The sequence below is a fragment of the Anomaloglossus baeobatrachus genome, chromosome 4 (genome assembly GCF_048569485.1).
Source record: "Anomaloglossus baeobatrachus isolate aAnoBae1 chromosome 4, aAnoBae1.hap1, whole genome shotgun sequence".
Lineage (NCBI taxonomy): Eukaryota > Metazoa > Chordata > Amphibia > Anura > Aromobatidae > Anomaloglossus > Anomaloglossus baeobatrachus.
In genome coordinates, this window is record NC_134356.1 from 635,098,801 (window position 1) to 635,125,517 (window position 26,717).

At 52.3% G+C, this 26,717-nt stretch overlaps 1 protein-coding gene across 6 annotated transcripts in view; it reads left to right on the plus strand.

Moving 5' to 3' along the window:
* Positions 1–22,339: 22,339 nt before the first annotated feature.
* ANK1 (ankyrin 1) overlaps positions 22,340–26,717 on the plus strand; it is a 412,403-nt gene continuing 408,025 nt past the window's right edge. For all 6 annotated transcript variants that reach the window (XM_075346407.1, XM_075346412.1, XM_075346408.1 and 3 more), the window contains exons 1-2: positions 22,340–22,481; positions 23,024–23,342. In XM_075346407.1, the coding sequence (XP_075202522.1) occupies positions 23,217–23,342 (126 nt within the window). In that variant the 5' untranslated portion in view covers positions 22,340–22,481; positions 23,024–23,216. The remainder of the gene's footprint in view (positions 22,482–23,023; positions 23,343–26,717) is intronic.

Here is a 26,717-nt window from a genome sequence, read left to right on the forward strand (position 1 = left end):
AGAACGGCTACCTGTGAGTCAGCCTGAAAGACACCTGCAGAGAGGTGGCCGAGTACAGGGACTGCTGGTAGCCAGGCACGCACGGGGAAACAGGTCCCTAGAGCAGAAGCCCATTTATTCGGTCTGCTAAACCTGCCGGTGAGGGTACTGAATGTGGCTCACCAACCAAACAGAGTCCGAGCCTCAGTAGCAACAAGGGGACCCATAAGGAGACAGTGCCAGAAGCCATCTCACCAAGGTTCACGCTGCCGGAAAATGGGCCAGAAAGGGGAGAAAAGGCAGTTGCAACTTCCCTGGATAGATCCCACAGTACTTCAGGTCAGGGGTTATCCCAAACAAAGAGTGCCAGGAAGGCGAGTTGACAGTTCCCTCAGTGAGGCCTGAAGGAGTTCCTGGTTCCACCTGGTATAATCTCAGCATCGCCCGAGTATCTCACCGACCATCAAAAAGTGAGTAAACAAGTTAAAAGACACCTCGGACTATGCTTGAGTCATTCTGCGACCTGTTGTTCCCCACACACACACCCGAGCATCTGGGGCCAGTCTCACTTTTGGCAAGTCACACCATCTAACTGCAAAGTCCATCATCCCCAGATACTCGTTAAACTGCAGTGGTGGTCACCCACCCCTGACCGCAAAACCGAGAGTGGCGTCACGACTAAGATAGTAAAACCCAACCTACCTGTTGTCCTGCTGAAGGAGCACTGTGGCGTCCCCGAACAGGATCAGCGCTCCTGGGGCATCACAACTTCCATCTGTGCTAGTCTGTGCCGAGTTACTGTGGTCTGATGTCATCACCCATAGCCATTTTTTTAAAGGGAACCTGCCAGCTTCTCCAAGACCTCCAAACCACCAACGCGTCCATATTGATATCATTGTGTACTTCCTAACAAGCCCCTTTTTCTTTCCTTATACAAATTTGAATCTCCATAAAATTAAAGGGATTGTCCACTATTCAGACAACTCGAACTCGAATAATAAACATACTCACCCCCGATGCCGGTTGTGGTCCAACGGTGTGGGTATTTGCTCTCAGCGGTGTGGGTAAGCTTCAGCCTATCTCTCACTTTTTCTGGATATCTGATTCGTTCGACAGAGGGGACACTGAAGTAGCTGCTGTTTGGCAGCAGGGATCACATGACATAATAATGTCACACGAGCCTCAGGAGAACTAGTGCTGAAACAGCTGGACCAGCACCGGAGTATAGATGATATTCTGTTACTGGGACGAAACATAGTGATTGAGGGAACTGGACAACATCTTTAACTTTATAACTGGACTTGAAATATGCTAATTAGTGGGTGAGTAGTCATGTGGGTTTTGCTTTTCATGACTAATCTCCCCACCAATCATGTTATCACTCCCCTGTGGTTGGGAGTGACATGATTAGCATGAGCTGCATCACAGCCAGCTATTTTTAAACGTCTGCCAGACCATAAGATATTACTCTCTTGAGTTCAAGAAACCCGCACCCATAAGATTAAAGTTTTTTGAACCTGTTGACATCTGATGTGTATGGAGGCCTCCTGTCCCATCTGTAAGGATGGCCTATACTTAATGGGGTTGCCCTGGCAGATGTATTGATGACTGTGGAGACACAGGGCTCAGTGGGTGCTCTCGTCCACTAAAACCCGCCGCCTTTAGAGAGACAGCGTGGCTCAGGGCTCATCCCAACTGAACGCCGGCCTCCTTAACCGTGGGCGTAACACTACTCAGACAACACAGGATGAGGGAACCACAATAATTAGACTTTATTGGATCCCCAAACAATTAACGGCACATAACCCATAACCAGCAAAACACACAAATGTAACAGGCAACAGAGTCTCACCCTTCTGCTGGCTCACCAGGGATTTAGAATGTCCATGCCTCAGAGGTTCCAGGGCTATTTACTCAAATCCAGCAGCACCCCGCTTTTAGCGGGCACCTACCGAGAAAAGAATAATGCCAGATTTAGGAAGCTGTGTGAGGTCTGCAAAGTCTGTAACAGGTGACTGAACTGTCCCAACCTGAGTGTCCTCCTTAGGTAGTCCTGGTATGATGTTACAATCCTGGCAGCCGGAGTCGAAATCCCTAGGCTGTGGATATGGTCTCCAACCGGCACCGGAGTCCCTAGATTGAAGCCATAAGATAACCTGATCCTTTAGTCAGCTCCAAAGAGCTTAGACTGGATCCATCAGCATCCATCAACCTTCATCAACCCTGGTGGCTTAAAGAAGTCCCTTTTATAGCCATAACTTTCCCTTAGGATACAATGCATCCTCATCGATTGGTTGGACAAGATTGCTTCTCCCATTGGATGAATTTCAAGCTGCATGGATAATGTTCATTTAAATGATGTGCATAGAAAGACTGAGGGTGTACATTTAATCTGGGAGTCACCGACTAGACAATGGCTACTAAGGTAATCACATTAGCAATACACAACTACAATACAATGATTACTGAAAAAGTCTGGAGAACAATACGTCTGGCTTTCAGTGGCCAACACAATTACATTGAGTTAACAAGAGTCTTGTAAAAACAATGAGGGACTTCTCCCCCGTCTATAAACAATTTATCAAGCTGTCTGGCTGAATTTTAAGAAACTTTAACCCATGAGAGTCCATGTCGTCACATTGACCAATACTTAATGGGTTTTATTGATGACACACACTTAAAGGGGTTGCCTCAGTGTATGTATTGATGACCGATACTTAAAGGGATTGTCATTGCATATGATATTGATGGTCTATATTTAAAGGGTTTGTCCTAGCATATGATATCAATGCTCTATACTGCAAAGGATTTATTGATGACCCATACTTAAAGGGGTTGCCCCAGTGTAAGTATTGATGACCGATACTTAAAGGGATTGTAATCACATCTGATATTGATACCCAGAGCAGCTGTAAATCTACTTCCAGGGCCGCTCATTGACCCTCATGCATAGGCACTGCTTCCCCCGCCCACCTAATGGGGGTGCAGTACCTTGTGGCGCCTGAAGCCGCAGGGGCGCCACACAGCCATTTCTCCAAAATATCCAAGGAGCAATTTTTCAACACAACCAGCAGGCATCATGTTGCTTATGCTACTGTAAGCAGCCTGAGTTGCCGAAATGTACTACCATGTCCTTCAGTGTCTCCGGACTTGTCTCCATTGAGCACACCTGTGACATCATTGGTTGACAATTGAACAGGGAGCTGCCAGCAGCGGATCTTGATGATTTGCCTTAGTGCACTCAGCGTAGCAGAACAGTTGTGGCGCCCTGGACTCGCCAGGTCGTCACAGATAACACACAAACACCCCCACCCCCATTAGACAGTGACACCAGCCAAACAAAAACCCTTGTTGCCTCCCTCCAGTGTCTGATGTCCACACCAGGTGGGGCGGAGCCAAGCGGTTGGCCCCACCCACCGAGGAGCTCACAGGCCTGGAGGCGGGAAAAAGAACAGTTTAGTTTAGTCCAGGAGGTGGAAGTGAGAGGACTAAGCACTGGAGTGTCTGGGTTGTGGCCCAGGCACTGACAGCAAGGTTGGCAGACGGTGGTGGCCGTCTGCAGGAGTGGTGGAGCAACGCGGAACCGTAGGACCGGGGTCGGGCGTTGGCCCGCCGGTACCGACCGGGGAGCGAAGTGAAGCCAGCACACACAGGCAGGGCCATCAGACCCTGACCAGGCTTGGAGCCGATAGTCAAATCCGAATGTGACCGGAACCCCAGGGGTTTCCTAACAACCAAAGACCCGATAGAAGGCAACCGCCCACACCGTGAGGGTATACAGCTACCGCCTAAAGCTAGAGACCCAAGGGCCAGCGCCTGCGGGCAAACGGGCTCCTCCGGCATCCATCCACCGGGGAGCGGACTACCGTTGGGGATCCATAGTAGTCAATCAAGTACATCAAGGTGCAGGGAAAGACAGCCGCCATCACCTGTCCGGGGAGAGACACTGCAGCCGGCTGCGGGAGCCGTCCATCCAGCCGTTTGGTTTACCAGAGACTCTGTCCTTGACTGCCTGAGTGAGTACACCAGTGCCATCCGTCACCGCGCTGCCCCCGCAACCCTGCACCCCAGTCATCCAGCCTCCCCGTATCATCACTGGGCCCCGGGACCACCGACCCCTACCCACGGAGGGGGAAAACAACATACCAGCTGCTCCCTATCATCGCTCCCGTGATCCCCGTCACCAGCAGCGGTGGTGCCCATCTTCACCACGACCCGTGGGTGGCGTCACGGACTAAATCCCCCAAACCAACCACCCCTTTCACTCACGGGCGAGGAGCGCCGCTCGAGTCCCCGGATCCGGCCCACCGCTCGAGCCACCGAGCAGCAGCAGCCGCACCAGCGCCGGACCCGAGCGTTAGTGAGCGCGCAGCAGCGGCGGCGGCCTCCCCGCCCGCGACAACTTGGCGTCACGAACAGGATTGAACCCATCTACTTACCAGTAGAAGTGCGCCTTGTGATCTCCGCCGGCGGTGTCCGGCGAAAATTTTGAAGCGTTGCCATCTTGGGGCGAAAATCTCCCGCTCGAGCGTCTTCTCCGAGCAGGGAAGGCGCGAAAGCGAAGCCCCGCCCCCAACAAACGGAAGTGCTGAAGAGAACCAAGGGGGGCGAGTGTGTGTCTGCCTAATGTAGCCGAGGCTATAAAAGCGGGGACGCCAGGACTCTGCAAACAATTGGTTCCTGGAACACGGCCACGCACGATGTCCCGTCCGTCCGGCACCGCGGATATCCTTGAGCCCACGCCAGAAACAGCGGCGTGGGTGGAAGCCCGGACCGCACAGATGTGCTGCCGCCTTCAAGCCCAGGTCCGGTTCTTGATGGAGCGCTGGGTGGCCGAGATGGAGGAAGTGGTGGCGGCCGTGCGGAGACGCGAGGTGGAGGCAGAGTTGGAGGAGCGGGTAAGCGACCCACGCCCCTGTGTCCGAGAAGGACCGGCCGCTGCGGCTGAGGGGCCCGGCCTGCGCCCGCTCACCCTCCTGCCTCCCCCGCCATCCGTACCGGTTGCTGTAGCCCCTCCGCTCGGTCCGCTACCCCCAACACCAGTAGCGGAATCCAACCCGTCCGCCTTAGAGGACCGGCTTGGGGGCGTTGTTCGGGAACGGCCTGTGTCCCTCCCGCTACCATGGAAGGCCCCGCGGGAAGTAGCCGTCCGCGACGAGAAGCCATCAGCCCCGGAAATGGCCGCACCCGAGACCGTCCCGGCTCCAGCAGTCCGCCCAGCCGTGGAAGAACTGGCCGCTGCCGGCCCGAAGGCCCAACCGGTGAGGCCAACCGACCCTGAATCCCCCGCCTCGGCTGAGGCTGCGCTGGGCCGCCACTGCAAAGCAGCAGTACAGGCCACGTCACCGCAGGACCCCCACGAAAGAGTACCGGTAGTGGTCGGTGTGGGCATGGTCCAGCGGAGCCCGACCCGGGCGCAGGGGTCTGCCAACGCCCCTTATTGGGACAGGGAACCGAACCCATTGGGCCGGGAGATTGCCGCCAGGGAGCAGCAGAGGGCCGAAGTGATGGCGAGGGTGATCCAGGAGAAAGATGCACTCCGCCATGCCACCTTTCGGGTGCAGGGCCCGGTGTACGAGGGCCAAGTCCGGCAGTTTGACCAGTGGAGTGGATTCGGCTTCATCTATGAGCCGGGCCTGGAGGCCGAATTATTTGTGGACCGCCGCGATGTAAATTCGCACCTCCCCACGGGCCATCCAGGTCGGGATCTGTTGTCAGGAGACCTGGTGACTTACACCCGCCACTGCAGGGAGAGGGGCTGGTTCACCCTGGACGTCAAGCAGAGGAAGAGCCGCGGTGAACAGATGCGGCCCCAGCCCCCTCCTCCTCCACCAAGCCGTCCGGATGTGGAGCTAGAAGGGGTCCTGGAGGAGTATGACCTCAAGTAGTGGCAGCGGTCCTCCGTTGCAAGCAGTTGTCCCCCGTTGGGACCCTCAGCAGTTTAAATGAATGACATTAATCAACCGTGATCTTCATCTGATTGTCTACATGATTATCCCGGCCGTTGCTGGCAAGTTGTCCCCGGAGGGACTCTCTGTGTTTGTACCACCTGCATGAGAGACTGCTCATGGACATGGCCGAGAACTGGCAGGCCACCCACGAACTGGTGGGCATGTAAATAGTTTTATGGGATGGAAACCGTTGCCGCCTCCGGAGAGGCAGATTGGAGGAAGGGCCCGCAGAAGAGCAGGCTGGGGCCCGGCCACCACCAGGACCGGTGGCCATCCTCCGGGGGTCAGGGGTCCCCCAAGGACGTGGGGTCCCCTGAAGTGACAGCCGGGTGCGAGTAACCGTACCCGTTCCCGCTCGGGCAGCCTGAACCTGGACTGGGGTCAAGGGGTGCTGCCTACTTCTTAGGGGCAGCATCAGGGCTAGGTTGCTTGGGTGGGAGAGCGGAAGACATCTGTCCGTCCGTCAATATTAAATATGTGTTTTATATGTGCAACATTTAAGTGTACTAACAAAAATGCTTATATGTTTGAAATGTTTACGTGTTAATTTATATTTTTACAGTTTTTGAAAAAAAAAATAAAACCGGTGATGGACGGGCAGCTCGCGGACGGTCTGCATTTCACCAAGGGGGAATGTGGCGCCCTGGACTAGCCAGGTCGTCACAGATAACACACAAACACCCCCACCCCCATGATGACCCATACTTAAAGGGGTTGCCCCAGTGTAAGTATTGATGACCGATACTTAAAGGGATTGTAATCACATCTGATATTGATACCCAGAGCAGCTGTAAATCTACTTCCAGGGCCGCTCATTGACCCTCATGCATAGGCACTGCTTCCCCCGCCCACCTAATGGGGGTGCAGTACCTTGTGGCGCCTGAAGCCGCAGGGGCGCCACACAGCCATTTCTCCAAAATATCCAAGGAGCAATTTTTCAACACAACCAGCAGGCATCATGTTGCTTATGCTACTGTAAGCAGCCTGAGTTGCCGAAATGTACTACCATGTCCTTCAGTGTCTCCGGACTTGTCTCCATTGAGCACACCTGTGATATCATTGGTTGACAATTGAACAGGGAGCTGCCAGCAGCGGATCTTGATGATTTGCCTTAGTGCACTCAGCGTAGCAGAACAGTTGTGGCGCCCTGGACTAGCCAGGTCGTCACAGATAACACACAAACACCCCCACCCCCATTAGACAGTGACACCAGCCAAACAAAAACCCTTGTTGCCTCCCTCCAGTGTCTGATGTCCACACCAGGTGGGGCGGAGCCAAGCGGTTGGCCCCATCCAACGAGGAGTTCACAGGCCTGGAGGCGGGAAAAAGAACAGTTTAGTTTAGTCCAGGAGGTGGAAGTGAGAGGAGTAAGCACTGGAGTGTCTGGGTTTGTGGCCCAGGAACTGACAGCAAGGTTGGCAGACAATGGTGGCCATCTGCAGGAGTGGTGAAGCAACGTGGAACCGTAGGACCGGGGTCTGGCGTTGGCCCGCCGGTACCGACCGGGAAGCGAAGTGAAGCCAGCACACACAGGCAGGGCCATCGGACCCCGACCAGGCTTGGAGCCGCCGACAATAGTCAAATCCAAATGTGACCGGAACTCTAGGGGTTTCCTAACAACCAAAGACCCGATAGAAGGCAACCGCCCACACCGTGAGGGTATACAGCTACCGCCTAAGGCTAGAGACCCAAGGGCCAGCACCTGCGGGCAAACGGGCTCCTCCGGCATCCATCCACCGGGGAGCGGACTACCGTTGGGGATCCATAGTAGTCAATCAAGTACATCAAGGTGCAGGGAAAGACAGCCTCCATCACCTGTCCGGGGAGAGACACTGCAGCCGGCTGCAGGACCCATCCATCCAGCCGTTTGGTTTACCAGAGACTCTGTCCTTGACTGCCTGAGTGAGTACACCAGTGCCATCCGGCACCGCGCCGCGCTGCCCCTGCAACCCTTCACCCCAGCCATCCAGCCTCCCCGTATCATCACCGGGCCCCGGGACCACCGACCCCTACCCACGGAGGGGGAAAACAACATCCCAGCTGCTCCCTACCATCGCTCCCGGGATCCCCGTCACCAGCAGCGGTGGTGCCCATCTTCACCACAACCCGTGGGTGGCATCAAGGACTAAATCCCCCAAACCAACCACCCCTTTCACTCACGGGCGAGGAGCGCCGTTCGAGTCCCCGGATCCGGCCCACCGCTCAAACCACCGAGCAGCAGCAGCCGCACCAGCGCCGGACCCGAGCGTTAGCGAGCGCGCAGCAGCGGCGGCGTCCTCCCCGCCCGCAGCTGTGACGCCCTGGGCAAGCCAGGGGTCACAGGTCATCACACCACCACACCCTACACCCCAGTTAGGAACACCTAGGCTACCAAAATCCTTGTTGCCTTCCTCCAGGGGCTGATGTTCACACCAGGGGGTGGGCCAGGCGGTTGGCTCCGCCCACCGAGGAGTTCACAGCCCTGGAGGCGGGAAAACCAGGCAGATCAGTGAGGGAAGTGAAGAAGTAAACAGTGAGAGTAGAGGCAGAGAAAAGGAACAGTTAAGCAAGCCTGAAGCTGGTCCGGGTGTGTGCCCCGGACTGAGACAGCAAGGTCAGCAGACTGCGGTGACTGTCTGCAGGGGTGACTGCTCGGAGGTTGCTGGAAGGACCGCGGACGGGTGGTGACCCGGCGGTCTGGAGCAGTATACGAAGAACAGTCAGCACCAGGGCAGGGGCCTTTTGGATCCCGGCAAGGCTAGGAGTCGCCATAATTTGCCAAATCCGTCAGTGAAGGGGACGTCTGTCTCCTAACAACCAAGTCCCGATTGAAGGCAACAGTCCAACCGTAACGGAGAGACACCGCCACCGCCAGGGCACCAGTTTCTCAGGGCCAGCGCCTGCGGGCAAAGTAGGGCTCCTCCGGCCCAAATCCAAGCCGGGGAGCGGGTTACCGGTGGGAACCCATCGCAACCATATCAACATAGGTGCAGGACAGAGGGACCGTCACCGTCACCTACTGGGGAAAGCAAGTGCAGCCGTCCGTGGGAACCGTCTTTCCAGCCGTGTGTTTTACCGAGAACTGTGTCATCGTCTCAGGCTGAGTGAGTACCACAGTGCCGCAAGGCACAGAGCTGCCCCCGCGTCCCTGCACCCCACCAAGCCCTGCATCACCCACCTCATCACTGGGCCCCGGGACAACCAACCCCCTACCCACGGAGGGGAGGGTTAACATCTGGCTGCTCCATACCACCACTCCCGGGATTCGCATACAGAGCAGCGGTGGTGTCAACAAATCACCACAACCGTGGGTGGCGTCATGGACAACAAACTATCCCAAAACACCAATTCCCTTTTCACTCACGGGCGAGGAGCGCCGCTCGAGTCCCCGGGATCCGGCCCATCGCTCGAGCCACCGAGCAGCAGCAGCGGCACCCGAGCAGTTGGGAGAGCGCGGCGTCCCCTCCTCCGCCCGCGACAACTTGGCGTCACGAACAGGATCTTACCGCTCTGCCGTTGGGTAGAGGTGCGCCTTGTGACCGCCGGAGGTATCCGGCCGGAAAAATTTCAGAAGTCGCCATCTTTGGCGCGAAAAGTTCCCGCTCGAGCGTCTTCTCGAGTAGCAGAGGCGCGAAGGCCAAAACTCCGCCCCAATAGAGGAGGGGCCGGAAAGAAGCTAAGGGGGACACGATGGCGGCTGGCTGCATGTGAACGCAGCTATAAAAGCAGGGACGCCAGGACTCTGCAGACATCTTGTTCCAGGGAAGAGCCGCCAGCAGCATGGGGATGCCGTCCCGCAACACCGTAGCCCCCGCGCCTGGAACCGCGGCGTGGGTGGAGATCCGGACCGCACAGCTCTACCAAAGGCTGCAGGTCAAGATGCAGCTCCTCATGGAGGAGTGGGAGACCGACATGGTGGACGTCATAGCGACCGTGCGGAGACGCGAGGAGGAAGCGGAGGAAGGGAGGGTGAGTGACCCACGCCCCGATGCCCTTGAAGGGCCGGTCATCGCGGCTGCGGGACCCGGTCCAAGCCCTCTCCCCACGCTGCCTCCCTCGCCACCCGTCTCGGCGGCCGTGACCCCGCCACTAGGCCCGCTACCACCGCAACCGGTAGCGATACCCAGCATGCCCGCCCCAGCGGGCCGACCTGAAGCCGGAGCCCGTAGTCGACCGGAGGTGCTGCCATGGAAGGCCCCGAAGTCTGCACCGGAGGCAGCCCCTGAGAAGTCCCCCGAGCCGGAGCTGATGACCCGTTCCGAGCCGAAGGCCCAGCCGCAGAAAGCCCCTGTGCCCATCCCCCACACCTCGGCTGAGGTGGCGCCGGGTTGTCGCTGCAAGGCGGCGCCTAAGGCCAAGACACCGCGGGACCTGCTGCCCAGATCCCTGACAGTGGGCAACGTCCAGAATGTCCCACGGGGCCCGATCCGTGCGCCGGAGCTCGCAGCAGCACCGTATTGGGACAGGGAGCCGGTACCACTGAGTCCGGAGATCGGTGAAAGAGAAAAGAAGAAAGCGGAATTGGTGGCCCGTGCAATCCGGGAGAAGGAGAACCTCCGCCAGGCGACATTCCGTGTCCGGGGACCGCTGTATGAAGGACAGGTGAGGCGGTTTGATGTCCGCCGGGGCTATGGGTTTATCTATGAACCGGGCCTGGAGGCCGAAGTGTTTATAGCCCGGCGGGATGTGAATGCCCACCTGCCCGAGGAGCACCCCGGCCGTAATCTGATGCCGGGTGACATTGTACAGTATACCAGGCACTGTGGAGAGAGGGGGTGGTTCGCCCTAGATGCAAAACTGAGGGGCAGCCAGGAGAGCTGAGTGAGTTCTGCACACCCTCCCTCAGATGAAGCCGACGACTTGGAGTAGGGCAGCGGAGCACCGTTGTCCAGTCCCCGTTGGGACCACCACTGAGTTTGTTTAAAAGTTTGTTAAAGAATGATAAGAGAAAATGATTACCGAAGCTTCATCTGATTAACCGTGATTGTGAGAAAACCGGCCGTTGCCGGCACCGTTGTCCCCGTGGGGACCGTTTAAAAAGTTTTGCATGGAGGACTTTCCATGGACAAGCCCGTGAACTTGCAGGGGAACCACAAACGTAAGTGGCATGTAAATAAGTTGTTTTACCGTTACCGTTTCCGCATTTACCGCCTCCGGAGAGGCAGGTTGGAGGGGGGGCCCACAGCAGAGCAGGCTGGGGCCCAGCCACCACAGGAACCGGTGGCTACCCTCTGGAGGGGAAGGACAGATCCCGCTCGGGTGACTTGTGCTGGACTTGGGTCAAGGGGTGCTGCCTGGGTTTTAGGGGCAGCATCAGGGCCAGGTTGCTTGGGTGGGAGAGAGCGGAGACCGTAACCGTAAACCGTTGCAACGTTTAAGAACTGAACCTCCCGATGTGGGATGATGTTATAATTTGTATTATGTTTACCGTTTTACCTTATATATTTTTCAGAAAATAAAACCGGTGTTGGACGGGCAGCCCGCGGACGGTCTGCATTTTGCTAAGGGGGAATGTGACGCCCTGGGCAAGCCAGGGGTCACAGGTCATCACACCACCACACCCTACACCCCAGTTAGGAACACCTAGGCTACCAAAATCCTTGTTGCCTTCCTCCAGGGGCTGATGTTCACACCAGGGGGTGGGCCAGGCGGTTGGCTCCGCCCACCGAGGAGTTCACAGCCCTGGAGGCGGGAAAACCAGGCAGATCAGTGAGGGAAGTGAAGGAGTAAACAGTGAGAGTAGAGGCAGAGAAAAGGAACAGTTAAGCAAGCCTGAAGCTGGTCCGGGTGTGTGCCCCGGACTGAGACAGCAAGGTCAGCAGACGGCGGTGACTGTCTGCAGGGGTGACTGCTCGGAGGTTGCTGGAAGGACCGCGGACGGGTGGTGACCCGGCGGTCTGGAGCAGTATACGAAGAACAGTCAGCACCAGGGCAGGGGCCTTTCGGATCCCGGCAAGGCTAGGAGTCGCCATAATTTGCCAAATCCGTCAGTGAAGGGGACGTCTGTCTCCTAACAACCAAGTCCCGATTGAAGGCAACAGTCCAACCGTAACGGAGAGACACCGCCACCGCCAGGGCACCAGTTTCTCAGGGCCAGCGCCTGCGGGTGTGGCGCCCCTGAGGCTGCCGTCGCCACAGGACATTGCACCCCATCCAGCGGTGTGATGCCCCATTCTGGGTGAGGAAAGGAGTGAACACCGGTCCCCTGGTAAATCTACACAACACCCATTGTTAGATACATACTGGGACCAGGGACAGTGGCAGTTACCCTCCCATGCTGCATGCTGGGAGGGGCCGTAAGACCCATCCCTGCTCCTATAGGGTACAGCTTAGCAACTGGGGAGGTGGGAGGAGCCACCAGAGAGCAGTCAGAGAAAGGAAGGTCAAGTTAGTTTCAGTTTACCTCAGAGAGTGAGAGAGTGAGGAGACAGCATGTAGCTGTGAAAGAGAAAGGAACTCTGTGAGCTCAGAGTGTCCGCACAGAGAAAGCAACAGAAGAAGGAGAGAGAGTGGGGAAGGAGGAGGAGGTCTGCAGGAGGCAGGCAAGGAGGAGAGAAGGAAAGAGAGCTCCAAGTCAGTCAGGAGCTGAGAAGAAGAAAGAGACGCTTCCTGGTGAAGATCCTGGGACTCAGAGGGTCCAGGTGACACCAAGCAGAGAGAAAAAAGGATTCCAGGGCCACGGATAGCTGTAGAGCTGTGGTGGCCTGTTCCACAGGAACATCGGTGGAGGGATCAAGCTGCAACAGGGGACGGTCCCTAGAAACCGGAGGAGTGCAAAATTATCTCCAAACAGTAAAAACCGAGGCCCAGGGAAAGTTGTAAACTCCCCGGGCCACAGCCCACAGCAGAACCTCTAGAAAGGGGATAATCATCCGACAGGTGACCCCCCAGCCTGGAGGCTGTAGTGGAGGCCGAGCGGGTTCATCCTAAAAGAGCTAGGCTTAGGAAGACAGCTGAAGACAGAGACACCTTAGAGAGAAGGGTACCGGTTTTCATTCCAGAAATTACCCAGAAACGGCGGAGGTCCCTGACAGTGGGCTCCAGTCGTCTGAGGGCACCAGTGTGCGCATACCAGGATGTGTGAGTAAACAACTTGAAACTGCACCCTTGGTGTTGCCTCTGTTATTCCGTCTGCTTAGACTTCCACTACACCATAGACTCTCACGAGCACCAACTGTGCCCCGGGGCCCCGCTCCACCTGTGGGGAGCAGTACCATCATTGCTGCCACTTCATCACCCCGGAGGCCTTACACAGCAGCGGCGGCTTAATAGCCGCAAACCACAGGTGGCGTCACGAACACAAACTTTAATCACCCCCAAGTTATCAGCCATATTTAACTGACACCCACCAGGGCCACGGAGTCGGGCCCCGCCACCACTGACTACCCCCGGACTAGTCCGGCCCGGCACCGGGTGTCCCATAGCCCTGGGGTGGGCGAGTCAAATTTTGGCGTCACGAACAGGATTTCGTGCCCGGTCCCACCGGGTACTGTGCGCCTGAAGAACCGTGTGACAAAGACTGTGTTATAGTGAAAAACTTCCGCCATTAGCGCTACAGAGAGCGGGAAGAAGGGGGGCGTGCCAGAAGAAAGGGCGCGAAGAGAAGCCCCGCCCCCTTGGCCTTGCCCAGAAAGAGCGCGAAGCAGTGCCCGCTATGCAGAGCGGAGAGAGAAAATGGCTCCTGTAAGCGGAGGCCAGGAGGAGCTCACCTGGATCAGGCCTGTGACCGCCGCTGAGCTGGAGGCTGAGGTCGGGAGGATGGCTGACAGGATGAAGGAGCAGAGCGGACGGGAGACAGCCGTGTGGGGGAAGGAGATGGTCCTAGCCATGAGGAGTCTGCAGAAGGCTGTGCAGCGAGGCCTGCGTGGGGGTGATGCCCACGTCCATCCAGAGTCCACACCAGCGATGCCGATCCTGCTGAAGAGCATAGATCCGGCCTAGATCTGGGTGAGTCCCATGCTGCCCCTTCTGGCGCGAGTGCCCCAACCCCCGCTGCCATGCCCGCGGTCCCTGGAGAGACGCCCGGCACAGCGACGCCGATCCAGGCCGCAGCCACGCCAGGTGCGGCCCGCCAAGATTTCGCCACCGGAGCGACGCCCATCCACACTGCAGCAGCAACGCCAAGCCCGGCCCGTCCAGCTCAGGCCCCAGCAGCGACTCCAATCCAGGCCGCCGCCATGCCAGGCGCGGCCCGCCAAGACAGGGACGCAGCTCTGATACCATCACCCCGCAGCAGCCCCGCAACGGCTGCAGTACAGGGCCAAGGGACTCAGACCAGTCTGAGCACGGCCTGCATGCTGTCCAGGGCCCTGCCGCAGCATGACCTCTGCAATTAAGTGAAGAGATGAAGATGAAGAAGCTGAACTGTACATAGCCCCTGTCTGCCCCTCATTCTTTGTGAAGATGTCCCTTTTGTGCTGCCCTAATGTGCTTTTTGAAGATGACACCTTTCCAGCCTTACTGCCCCTTGTACTTTTTGAAGATGTCACCCCCCATGTTTATGTGTACCGGGCCACGGAACTGGAATGTGGTCCCCGGTAAATGTGAATGTGTAATGTGTCCTGTGTAACCAGGCCACTGGACTTAGTGGCTGGTTTTGTTTTTTCCTTTGTAGCTTGAGAAAGCTGAACGAACTGCCAGGCTACCCAACTTGTTGTAGCCAAGATGTATATAGTTGCACCTGTTGTGCCCCCTACCAGAATTATGGGGGAAGTGCCCAAACCATGCAATGGACTGAAAGTGCACACTTAGATGTTTCTTTATAAGAAAGTTTGCAACGTTCAAGAATCTGTGCCTCCCATAAAGGGAAGAAAAGTTCAAAAGTTTTAATGTTTAATGTGTACACAAAAATGTTTTTGCAGTTTTTCTCCACATGTCTCTGTTGTTTTTCAGCCCGAGGACGTGCTGGGATTTGCTGTGGGGGAGTGTGGCGCCCCTGAGGCTGCCGTCGCCACAGGACATTGCACCCCATCCAGCGGTGTGATGCTCCATTCTTTGTGAGGAAAGGAGTGATTGTGAGCCCCAATGGGGACAGTGTAGTCAATGTATGTAAAGCGCTGTGGAATCAATAGCGCTATATAAATGAATAAATATTATTATTAACACCGGTCCCCTGGTAAATCTACACAACACCCATTGTTAGGTACATACTGGGACCAGGGACAGTGGCAGTTACCCTCCCATGCTGCATGCTGGGAGGGGCCGTAAGACCCATCCCTGCTCCTATAGGGTACAGCTTAGCAACTGGGGAGGTGGGAGGAGCCACCAGAGAGCAGTCAGAGAAAGGAAGGTCAAGTTAGTTTCAGTTTACCTCAGAGAGTGAGGAGACAGCATGTAGCTGTGAAAGAGAAAGGAGCTCTGTGAGCTCAGAGTGTCCGCACAGAGAAAGCAACAGAAGAAGGAGAGAGAGTGGGGAAGGAGGAGGAGGTCTGCAGGAGGCAGGCAAGGAGGAGAGAAGGAAAGAGAGCTCCAAGTCAGTCAGGAGCTGAGAAGAAGAAAGAGACGCTTCCTGGTGAAGATCCTGGGACTCAGAGGGTCCAGGTGACACCAAGCAGAGAGAAAAAGGGATTCCAGGGCCACGGATAGCTGTAGAGCTGTGGTGGCCTGTTCCACAGGAACATCGGTGGAGGGATCAAGCTGCAACAGGGGACGGTCCCTAGAAACCGGAGGAGTGCAAAATCATCTCCAAACAGTAAAAACCGAGGCCCAGGGAAAGTTGTAAACTCCCCGGGCCACAGCCCACAGCAGAACCACTCACACACACCCACAGGGGATAATCATCCGACAGGTGACCCCCCAGCCTGGAGGCTGTAGTGGAGGCCGAGCTGGTTCATCCTAAAAGAGCTAGGCTTAGGAAGACAGCTGAAGACAGAGACACCTTAGAGAGAAGGGTACCGGTTTTCATTCCAGAAATTACCCAGAAACGGCGGAGGTCCCTGACAGTGGGTTCCAGTCGTCTGAGGGCACCAGTGTGCGCATACCAGGATGTGTGAGTAAACAACTTGAAACTGCACCCTTGGTGTTGCCTCTGTTATTCTGTCTGCTTAGACTTCCACTACACCATAGACTCTCACGAGCACCAACTGTGCCCCGGGGCACCGCTCCACCTGTGGGGAGCAGTACCATCATTGCTGCCACTTCATCACCCCGGAGGCCTTACACAGCAGCGGCGGCTTAATAGCCGCAAACCACAGGTGGCGTCACGAACACAAACTTTAATCACCCCCAAGTTATCAGCCATATTTAACTGACACCCACCAGGGTCACGGAGTCGGGCCCCGCCACCACTGACTACCCCGGACTAGTCCGGCCCGGCACCGGGTGTCCCATAGCCCTGGGGTGGCGAGTCACGGGCAAAGTAGGGCTCCTCCGGCCCAAATCAAAGCCGGGGAGCGGGTTACCGGTGGGAACCCATCGCAACCATATCAACATAGGTGCAGGACAGAGGGACCGTCACCGTCACCTACTGGGGAAAGCAAGTGCAGCCGTCCGTGGGAACCGTCTTTCCAGCCGTGTGTTTTACCGAGAACTGTGTCATCGTCTCAGGCTGAGTGAGTACCACAGTGCCGCAAGGCACAGAGCTGCCCCCGCGTCCCTGCACCCCACCAAGCCCTGCATCACCCACCTCATCACTGGGCCCCAGGACAACCAACCCCCTACCCACGGAGGGGAGGGTTAACATCTGGCTGCTCCATACCACCACTCCCGGGATTCCCATACAGAGCAGCGGTGGTGTCAACAAATCACCACAACCGTGGGTGGCGTCACGGACAACAAACTATCCCAAAACCCAATCCCCTTTCACTCACGGGCGAGGAGCGCCGCTCGAGTCCCCGGGATCCGGCCCATCGCTCGAGCCACCGAGCAGCAGCAGCGGCAGCCGGACCCGAGCAGTAGGGAGAGCACGGCGTCCCCTCCTCCGCCCGCGACACAACACAGTCATCAGATATTAATGACCTCAGTTATCGGAGCCAAGGCGTTAAGTGTAGGGATTGCTACACATACTCCAGTCCATACTGTTTAAATCAGGATGTTTTTAAAATTTTTGTTTCCATTTTTCTATCCTTTGCACATCAGTAACATGTAAATCCATCCTGTGACTGCCATAATCCCCCGACTTTTCCTTCTTAGTGATGTAATTTCATGTTGAGGACTGTAGAACATCCTTGCGGTGTCTGTACTGTTGCCTCCATTACACCATAATCCTAATTTGTGTCTCCTTTGTGTATGTGCGCTCTTCCACCATCTCCTCTATTTCTTTCAATCCTCTTTATATGGCTGGTCTGCTTTTCATACAGTTTCTCTGTATCTCTCCCTCCTCTCTCTTCTCTACACTATACAAATGTCTCCCTTCCCTTCTCCACTCTTCATTTACTCTACATTATTGCCATTCTCTCTCTCTGTTCTCTGTACTATCACTTCTCTTCCCTGGTTTTCCTTCCTTTCTATTACTCTCCGTAGTCTTTACTTTGAGTCTCTAGTGTGAAAAGCAGATTACAAATGTCTGTTGCTCTTTGTTCTTACTATTTTTTTCCACTCTCCAAATCTTCCCAGTTCTCTTCCCTCATTCTATCCTCTTCCCTCTCTCTATCTTCTTCCCTCTCTCTATCCTCTTCCCTCTTTCTATTCTCTCCCCTCTTCCCTTTATCTTCTTCCCTCTATCCTCTTCCATCGCTCCATCTTTCTCCCTCTATCTATCCTCTTCCCTCTCTCTATACTCTTCCCTCTCTCTATCCTCTTCTCTCTGTCTATCCTCTCCCCTCTCTCTATTCTCTCCCCTCTCTCTATCCTCTTCCAACTCTATCCTCACCCCTCTCTATCCTCTCTCCTCTCTATCCTCTCCCCTCTCTCTATCCTCTCCCCTCTCTCTATCTTCTACCCTCTCCCCTCTCTCAATCCTCTCCCCTCTCTCAATCCTCACCCCCCTCTCTATCCTCTTCCCAGTCTATCCTCTTCCCTTTCTATATCCTCTCTCTATCCTCTTCCCTCTGTATCCTCTTATTTTATATATCCTCTCCCCCCTCTCTATCCTTTCCCCTCTCCCCTCCCTCAATACTCTCCCCTCTCTATCCTCAATCTCTCCCCTCTTTCGATCCTCTTCCCTCTCTCTAGTCTCTGCTCTCCTCTGTACTTTGTTTTTCCCAATTCTATTCTCTCTCTTTTCTTTCTGTTCTCTTTCTTCTCTTTTATTCTCTGTACTTTGCACTTTGAGTCCCTTGGTGAAAAAGGGATCATACATATCTAATATTTGTTACCACTTTCTCTCCTTTCTCTTCTCTGTACCATTTATTCTTTCTATTCTCTACACTATCTGCCTCTTTATCGAGTCCTTTATCTGCACCTCTCTATATTCTCGCACATCTCTCTGTTTTCTGTTCTCTCCTCCTCTGTCTGTATTATTCCTTCCCTCCTTTTTTATTTTGCTGTTCCCTCTCTGTCCCTCCCTGTGTTATTTGCATTTCTCTCTCTTCTCCCTGTTCTCTCTTCTCCCTATTCTCTCTCTCCTTTATATTTTGTACTATCCTCTCCCTCCTCTATCCTTTCTATGTTCTTAGCACTCTCTACTCTGTTCTCACCCCCTCTTTACACTGTACAATCCCTTTTCTATTGTTTTTACGTTTTTCACTCTCCCTATCTTCTAATTTTCTCTCCTCTTTTTTCTTTGTTGTGCCCCATCTGTTTCTGTTCTGACCTCCCTACACTCTTTCCTCTCCACTCACTTGTCTGTCCCATCTGTCTCTGTGAGTGCATATCATTCTCTTCTCTCTATGTCCTCTGCCCTCTCTTTTCTTCTCTCTCTTCTTTCTCTCTTATCTTTACCAAGTTCCCTGCTCTCAATCTCTACACCCTTTTTCTTCTGCCCTCTCTTTTCTCCCTGTTCTCTGTTTTCTCCCTCCTTTCCCTTCTATGTTCTCTGTGTTCGATCTCTACACTCTTTTTCATCTGCCCTCTCTTTTCTCCTCTCTCTTTTTTTCTGTCCTTTCGCTTTTATGTTCTCTCCTCTCTCATTTTCTGTCCTCATCACACTCTTTTTCACTGCTCCCTTCTCTCTCTTTTCCCTTCTCTGTTCTCTGCTCTGGATCTTGACACTCTTTCCTTTGCCCTCACTTTTTTCCTCTCACTTCTTTCTATGTCCTTTTGCATCGATATTCTGTCTTTTCTTATTCTTTGTGCTCATCACTTTTCTCACTGTTCTCTCTTCTTTTTCTTTTTTTCCCTTCTATGTTTCCTGCTCTCGATCTCTGCACTCTTTTTCCTCTGCCCTCTTTTCTCCTCTCTCTTCTTTCTGTCTTTTCTCTTGTATGTTCTCTGCTCTCGAACTCTGCACTCTTTTACCTCTGCCCTCTTTTCTCCTCTCTCTTCAGTCTCTCTCTTTTCCCTTCTATGGTCCTGTGTCTCGATCTCTACACTCTTTTTCCTCTGCACCCTTTTTCTTCTCTCTCTTCTTTCTCTCTTTTCCCTTCTATATTCCCTGCTCTCGATCTCTGCACTCTTTTACCTCTGCCCTCTTTTCTCCTCTCTCTTCATTCTCTCTCTTTTCCCGTCTATGTTCCCTGCTCTCGATCTCTGCACTCTTTTTCCTCTGCACCCTTTTTCTTCTCTCTCTTCTTTCTCTCTTTTCCCTTCTATATTCCCTGCTCTCGATCTCTGCACTCTTTTTTCTCTGCATTCTTTTCTCCTCTCTTTCCTTTCTCTCTTCCCTTTTATGTTCCCAGCTTTCAATCTCTACACTCTTTTTCCTCTACACCCTATTTCGCCTCTCTTTTCTTTCTCTCCCTGTTCTCTTCTATGTTGCCTGCTCTCGATCTCTACACTCTTTTTCCTCTGCATCCTTTTTCTCCTCTGTCTCTCCCTTTTCCCATCTATATTACCTGATCTTGATCTCTGCACGCTTTTTCCTCTGCACCCTTCTCCTCCTCTCCCTTCTTTATCTCCCTTTTCCCTTCTATGTTGCCTGTCCTCAATCTCTACACTCTTTTCCTCTGCACTCTTTTTCTCCTCTCTCTTCTTTCTCTCTTTTTCCCAGTATTTTCCCTGCTCCCGTCTCTACACTTTTTCCTCTGCACTTCTTTTTCCTCTCTTCTTTCTCTCTTTTCCCTTCTATGTTCACTGCTCTTGATCTCTGCACTCTTTTTCCTCTGCACCCTTTTGCTCCTCTCTCTTCTTTCTCTTTTTTCCCTACTATACTGCCTGCTCCCGATCTCTGCACTTTTTCCTCTGCACCTATATTTCTTCTCTTCCTCTCTTCTTTCTCTCTTTTCCCTTCTGTGTTCCCTGCTCTCGATCTCTGCACTCTTTTTCCTCTACATCCTTTTTCTCCTCTGTCTCTCTTTTCCCTTCTATATTCCCTGCTCTCGATCTCTGCACTCTTTTTCCTCTGCACCCTATTTCTCCTCTCTCTTTTTTTCTCTCCCTGTTCCCTATCTCTGCACACTTTTTCATCTCTACCCTTTTTTCCTTTCTTCTTTCTCTCTTTTTCCTTCTATGTTCTCTGCTCTGATCTCTGCACTTTTTCCTTTGCACCATTTTTCTTCTCTCTTCTTTCTCTCCCTTTTCCCTTCTATGTTCCCTGTTCTTGATCTCTGCACCCTTTTTTCCACTCTTCTTTCCCTCTTTTCCCTTCTATGTTCTCTGCTCTTGATCTCTGCACACTTTTTCCTCTGCATCTTTTTTACGCTCTTCTTTCTCTCCCTTTTCCCTTCTATATTCCCTGCTCTTGATCTCTGCACTCTTTTTCCTCTGCACCCTTTTTCTCCTCTCCCTTCTTTCTCTCCCTTTTCCCTTCTATGTTCCCTGTTTCTGATCTCTGCACTCTTTTTTACCTCTGCACCCTTTTTCTTCTCTCTCTTTTTTCGCTTTTCCCTTCCATGTTCCCTGCTCTTGATCTCTGCACACTTTTTTCCGCTCTTCTTTCTCTCCCTTTTCCCTTCTATGGTCCCTGCTCTCGATCTCTTCACTCTTTTTCCTCTGCACCGATTTTCTCCTCTCCCTTCTTTCTCTCTCATCCACCTCTATGTTATCAATTCGCTCTGTCCTCTGCATTCTCTCTTCTCCTCTTCTATCTCTGTCCATCCCCTCTCTGTCCTCTCTTCTCCATTTTCTCTCCTCTCTCTCTCTCCATTTTCCAGGAAGTACAATCATTGATCTTCGATTGACTGACTTATCCTCCAACCCTCCATCTCTCAGTCTTGATCAGCTCCGTTGCCTTTATCTCTGTATCATCACTGGCATTATTCCTGATTTCCGTTATCTCTGTATCCTCTCCATTCCTCCTCTGTACACTTCTCTTGCCTGTTTGCTTGTGCTTGTCTGCAGAACACATTGCAGATGCAGCACATATTTATGTGTCACATGAGGGTGCAAGGCGATGAAAAACTGATAATGAGAGAGAGAGGGGGTATCTGACGAGGTCGTCATTCATACCTGAATCATGGGGGGGGGGACCCTGTAGCTCATGGGCCCAAGTCCAAAATCTGTTGCCGGCCCCCAGTACTTAACCTATTTATAACCCTGCTGTCTTATTAGGCTCAGATTGGTCTTCGGGACCCTACCAGTACACGGCTATAACTGTGCCCTCGCTGCTCCTCAAGGTTTGACCCTAGAGGATCTATGGGTTCCTCATGCCTTACTCTATGGGTCACCAGAAACGAGGATGTATCCATGGTTACCATGTTGACCTAGGGATCCTTGCGAGGCGATCAGGAAGGAATTTACTCTAAAGTTGGTGATAGATCTTAAGATATTAAGGCAGAACACACATTTAGGTGTCAATGTCTATTGTGGTGGGGTGCATAGGTGATGTGCTTGGTTGAAGCCCACCAAAATGGCTGTTATGTTCCCAATAGGGGATTCTCACTATAGGATAAGCCCATTAACGTGCACATTGGGGTTGTATGTGCCACTTCAATAGAGCGGGGGACGACGACAAGGAGACGCTGGTGGGATTATTGAGCAGATCTTCTCCATATCCACCAACATAGTCTGAAATATTCCGAATTATCGCTCTGATCCTGTTTTTTTTTGTCGATCTACTAATTACATAACTATGCCGTCTAGATCTGAATGTATGTATCCTGAGATCCTTGTATTTCTTAAGAAATGTATATACGTAGTGAGGCCCCCCCATAAGCCCCCCACACACTGTCTGCAGCAGACGCTGACTAAATTGCACACACAAGCGAACACAAACAAAAACATGCACACACTCGGAGGAAAGGATGGATGCAGCCTGAGCATCCACCATCCTTCTGCTCGGAGGAGAAGAGGGGGAGAGACGGGAGGGAGAGAGTGCAGGAAGGTGACCAGCATGCAGGAGGAAGCAATGTGTTTCGCCTGCATCAGCAACACTGCAGTGTGAGGGGACAGCACGCAGGCTGCAGGATGCACAGCAAAGACAGATAGAGGGGAGGAAGCAGAAGAGGTATGTGCTGGGGGATTGCACCTTATGGGATAGAAGGAGGGAGAGAGAGATGAAGGAGGACCGAGGTATGTGCTAGGACCTGCATCCAGCTGAGGACAGAGGTATCTGCTGGAATATCTGCCCTGCAGGCGATGGGGATGAGGAACTGAAAGGTGAGAAAACAGGATAGCCTGGCCAGGATGGTGGGCGACATAGGCAGATAGCTGAGGTAGAATATGTCGGAGGAATAAGCAGCGTTGCTGAAGGAGGATTGGAGATGGACGGTGATATATGCACAGGCAGACGGATACAGGGATGCATGTGGGATGAGCAGGTGGAGAAGAGGATAACGACAGGGCAAATACACCCAGACGCCGGGGGTACGAGCTAGCAGGAGTCTGAGGAGGGAAAACCTAGAAGGGTACGATAATGGAAGGAGACAGGCTTAGCACTGCAGTGAATGTGATGGGGAGAAAGATGTTTGCGTCCCACCGGGGAAGAGACGTCTGCAGGACGCAGTGTGTGTGGTGTATGCAAAAGGCCAAAATGTTTAGGGCAGGTGTAGAGTTGGGAGATGTCCGGCATTGTAAAACCCAACTTTAGGGTTTTCATCTACATGATGACAGATGCTAAAACCCAATGATGGATCTGTGTCTGCCAGACACATGCAGTAAATTTATGTAACGAGTGTTTTGGGTTTTTTTTACATTCACAGATATGGACCAGTCATAAAAGAAGATTGTCTTGCGTAGACGAAAGGAAATCCTGTCCAAATCCACCATATTGGTCTTCAAGCCAAAGGAATATTTACGAGGTGTAAACGGCAATAATTCACCCCCTACTTTGGGGGTAGTGGGGGTGTTTCAGCTCCCCATTACTTACCGTGGTTCTTTAAGTTTGCGACCAGGATGGCACAAGCCGCCAAGCAACTCAAAAAGATCAAGGATGTTGAAGCGCAGGCTTTGGCGGAGCAAAAAGAGAAAGAGGATGCCGACCGGAAGAGAAGAAGTCGATCCCGTGATCGGAAGAAAAAGGTAAGAAGTATAAAGGTATAGTAAGGAGTGAGCAGGGTGCTGAGTATGCAGCGAGGAGGAGATGGTGACTACATCAACTCTGCTGAGAGTATTGTGCTTGAGCTTTTTGAGATCCACCATAAATCATACTTATCCCATTCAAATATTGAGGATCCTTTCTGACAACTTGGGTGTGCTCTGTGCAGTAGTATCAGAGGTAATCGGCAAAATAAAAAGTTGGCACCGCTTAACAAAGGTGCAAATGTGTAAATACAACAAAAGATGCTGCAGAACCCTGTAGACATGTCCTATTTTTATTGCATTACCGCCATATTTTATTATTGAGGTTCTTGGCGCACATTTGGATGAAAACTGTGTGAGCCCACCTGCCACGACAAGGGGAGGGGAAATGATGGCAGAGCAGCCTGGCCTCTCGTTTTCTCTCGCTTGTGTTGTGCATGACAGGGTCTAGCGCTGTTGGTGAAGTCTTATTAATGGTACGTGATGTAGTATCGCAAGGGGGTTGTGCTACTCCTAATATCTTGGCGGCCTTCCCCGCTGACCTGAATGTCTACAATTAATTCACCTGAAATAACTCCTACTTGGTTGCTGCCTCTTTTGCTTGTTCACCATGACAAGCACGGTTTGGAAGCCTCGAAGAAATAATTGCTGTTCCATATGTGAAAGAGCTTATATAGTTGTGATTATATGTGATGGCATCATCCGTGATAGACAACATCTTTAATGGTCTTCTAGGGATTGTTTGGGTAGCAGATGGGGGTTTAATGAGTGATTTTGCCCTGGAGGAACTCAGATGTCTACTGGAAACAGTGGGCATGATGAAACGCATTGTTTAGAGTACTGCCCTCTATCTCAGCTTATTATGGGGGCTCCCATCAGCATTGCCCCCAATAAATGATTGAGAGACCTGCAATCTGAGATGGGTTCATGATCCAGAGGTTTCCAAGACCATGCTGTACCCCCCAGACTAGCCTTCAACATGATATTGGTGGGGATCCAACCCATTGCACTCTGACATCAGTTGACTTAAGGGTTGTGGTTTGGGTCCAACTCATTGCACTTTGACATCAGTTGACTTAAGGGTTGTTGTTTGGGTCCAACTCATTGCACTCTCACATCAGTTGACTTAAGGCTTGTAGTTTGGATCCAACTCATTGCAATCCGACATCAGTTGACTTAAGGTTTGTGGTGGGGCTCCAACTCATTGCACTTCAACATCAGTTGACTTAAGGATTGTTGTTTGGGTTCAACTCATTGCACTCTGATATCAGTTAACATAAGGGTTGTGGTGGGGATCCAACTCATTGCCCTTCGACATCAGTTGACTTAAGGGTTGTGGTTTGGGTCCAACTCATTGCACTCCAACATCAGTTGACTTAAGGGTTTTGGTTTGGGTCCAACTCATTGCACTCTCACATCAGTTGACTTAAGGGTTGTTCTTTGGGTTCAACTCATTGCACAATGACATCAGTTAACTTAAGGGTTGTGGTGGGGATCCAACTCATTGCACTTCGACATCTATTGACTTAAGGGTTGTGGTGGAGGTTTAATTCATTGCACTCTAACATCAGTTGACTTAAGGGTTGTGGCTCCTTTAGTCAACTGATCAGTGGGGGTGTCAGAAGTCGAACCCCCATATATCTAAAGGATATGGGTCAATTTCAATTTCTCAAAACAATCGTGAACTTTTCCCCCTTATATGTGGCAACTGATATGGGTGTTCTTGGCTTTCTACTGGATAATAGGTTCACCTTTATAGACTTGAGTCTTTTCTCAAGTGACATTATTATGGGGATCCCCACACCCTACCGTCCCTTTAAGACCAACAGGACTCTTGTTCTATCGGAAATACTCATCGGAGGATTGACTTGTTCTTGTAGCGATGAGAAATGTCGATGTAAGTGCTGTGAACCAATTGATCGTACAATGTAACATAAGTGTGCTGCAACAAATGTATAATTTATGCTGTTATACTGCGGAGAGGGTTTTGTTTTAGTTTTTTTTTTTTTTTTTGCATCATGTATACCTTTAGTGGATCGTGTATGTCATACAAATAAAGTGTTGATCAATAATTCCCATCTATTGGGAATCATATATTCCCATTCCTATGTTTGCTGTTAGGGGGGAGTAAAATGATTGACCATATATGAGGGGGTGCAGTGTATAGCCGGATAATGGCATGTAGTTGCACTAGATGGAGCTATGTCATTACACAAATGCATCCATTACCTTATAGTGCATACATCACCTACAGGCTGACGTCACTGCATACGTTGGTCATGGACATCATTGGTGGGCAGGATGGTATAAATATTGTGTTGGATCATCGGACCTTCTGAAATAAAGGTGACGCATTTTGGGACTTGTATACAGCACATGGCAAACTAAAGAAGTATAAATATGATCAAAATAAATTCTCATGTAAAATGTATAAAAAAAAAAGCAAATAGTTTGAATTAGCCTTAATGAATTTATCTGTAATTACCCAAATTGTTGCGGATTTCAGCTTTCAGCAGAATCGCCAGCACTCTGATGGGGGAGTGAACTGTTTTATTTGGGACATACAGCAACTATTATAACATGGTGTATTATAGGAAGGTGCACCGACACCGACTTACAGTACTCACCGCTGCCGCCGGTTGTGTCCTCTCCCTCAGCTCCATGTGTTCATCTGACTCCCTTCCTCCGAGGGCTGTGCACCGTGCACAGGCTCTCTGGGCATGTGCTTAGGGTGCCTGCGCGAACCGGCCCTCCTCTTAAAGGGCCGGCGCACCATCTCGCGAAAATGCCTCTCAGTTTATGGCTGAGAGGCACTATGTATTTAAGGCAACCTCCCATTAGGGAAGGTGCCTGCACAATACCTTTAGTTAGTCAGTGTCCTGTCTGTCTAGCTAGTTGTCAGGTCCCGTTATCTCTGTGTCCGTCACCTGTACCTGCCTTCCCATGCCTATCTCTCCCTGCTGTGCCCACTATACCTCTGTGTACCCCCTGCCTGTTTGCCTCAGTCATCCTGCCTGTACCTGCGTGCAACTGTGCCTATATCAGAGTCCATCACGTGTCCTGGGGGTCAACTACCACAGTCCCGGTCACTGTCGTGGGAGTGGTACCTCTTGGAAGGCGCTTAGTTATCCTCACACAAAAGGATAAACCCGGGTCCCCCCTGTGGTCCAATGGGTCAACTAATCCCGCTCGCTGTCCCTACACTGGCCGCTAATATTACAGAAGGGAACATTGACACAAACTAAATCATAGAGGTCATACAGTACAGTGTAATAATTAACACAGCGCCATCTGTTGTCTGTCCAACATACATACCTCCATAACATAAGCCTGCAGCTGTTGTATACTCATACACCATGTTGATGTTTTTACTTG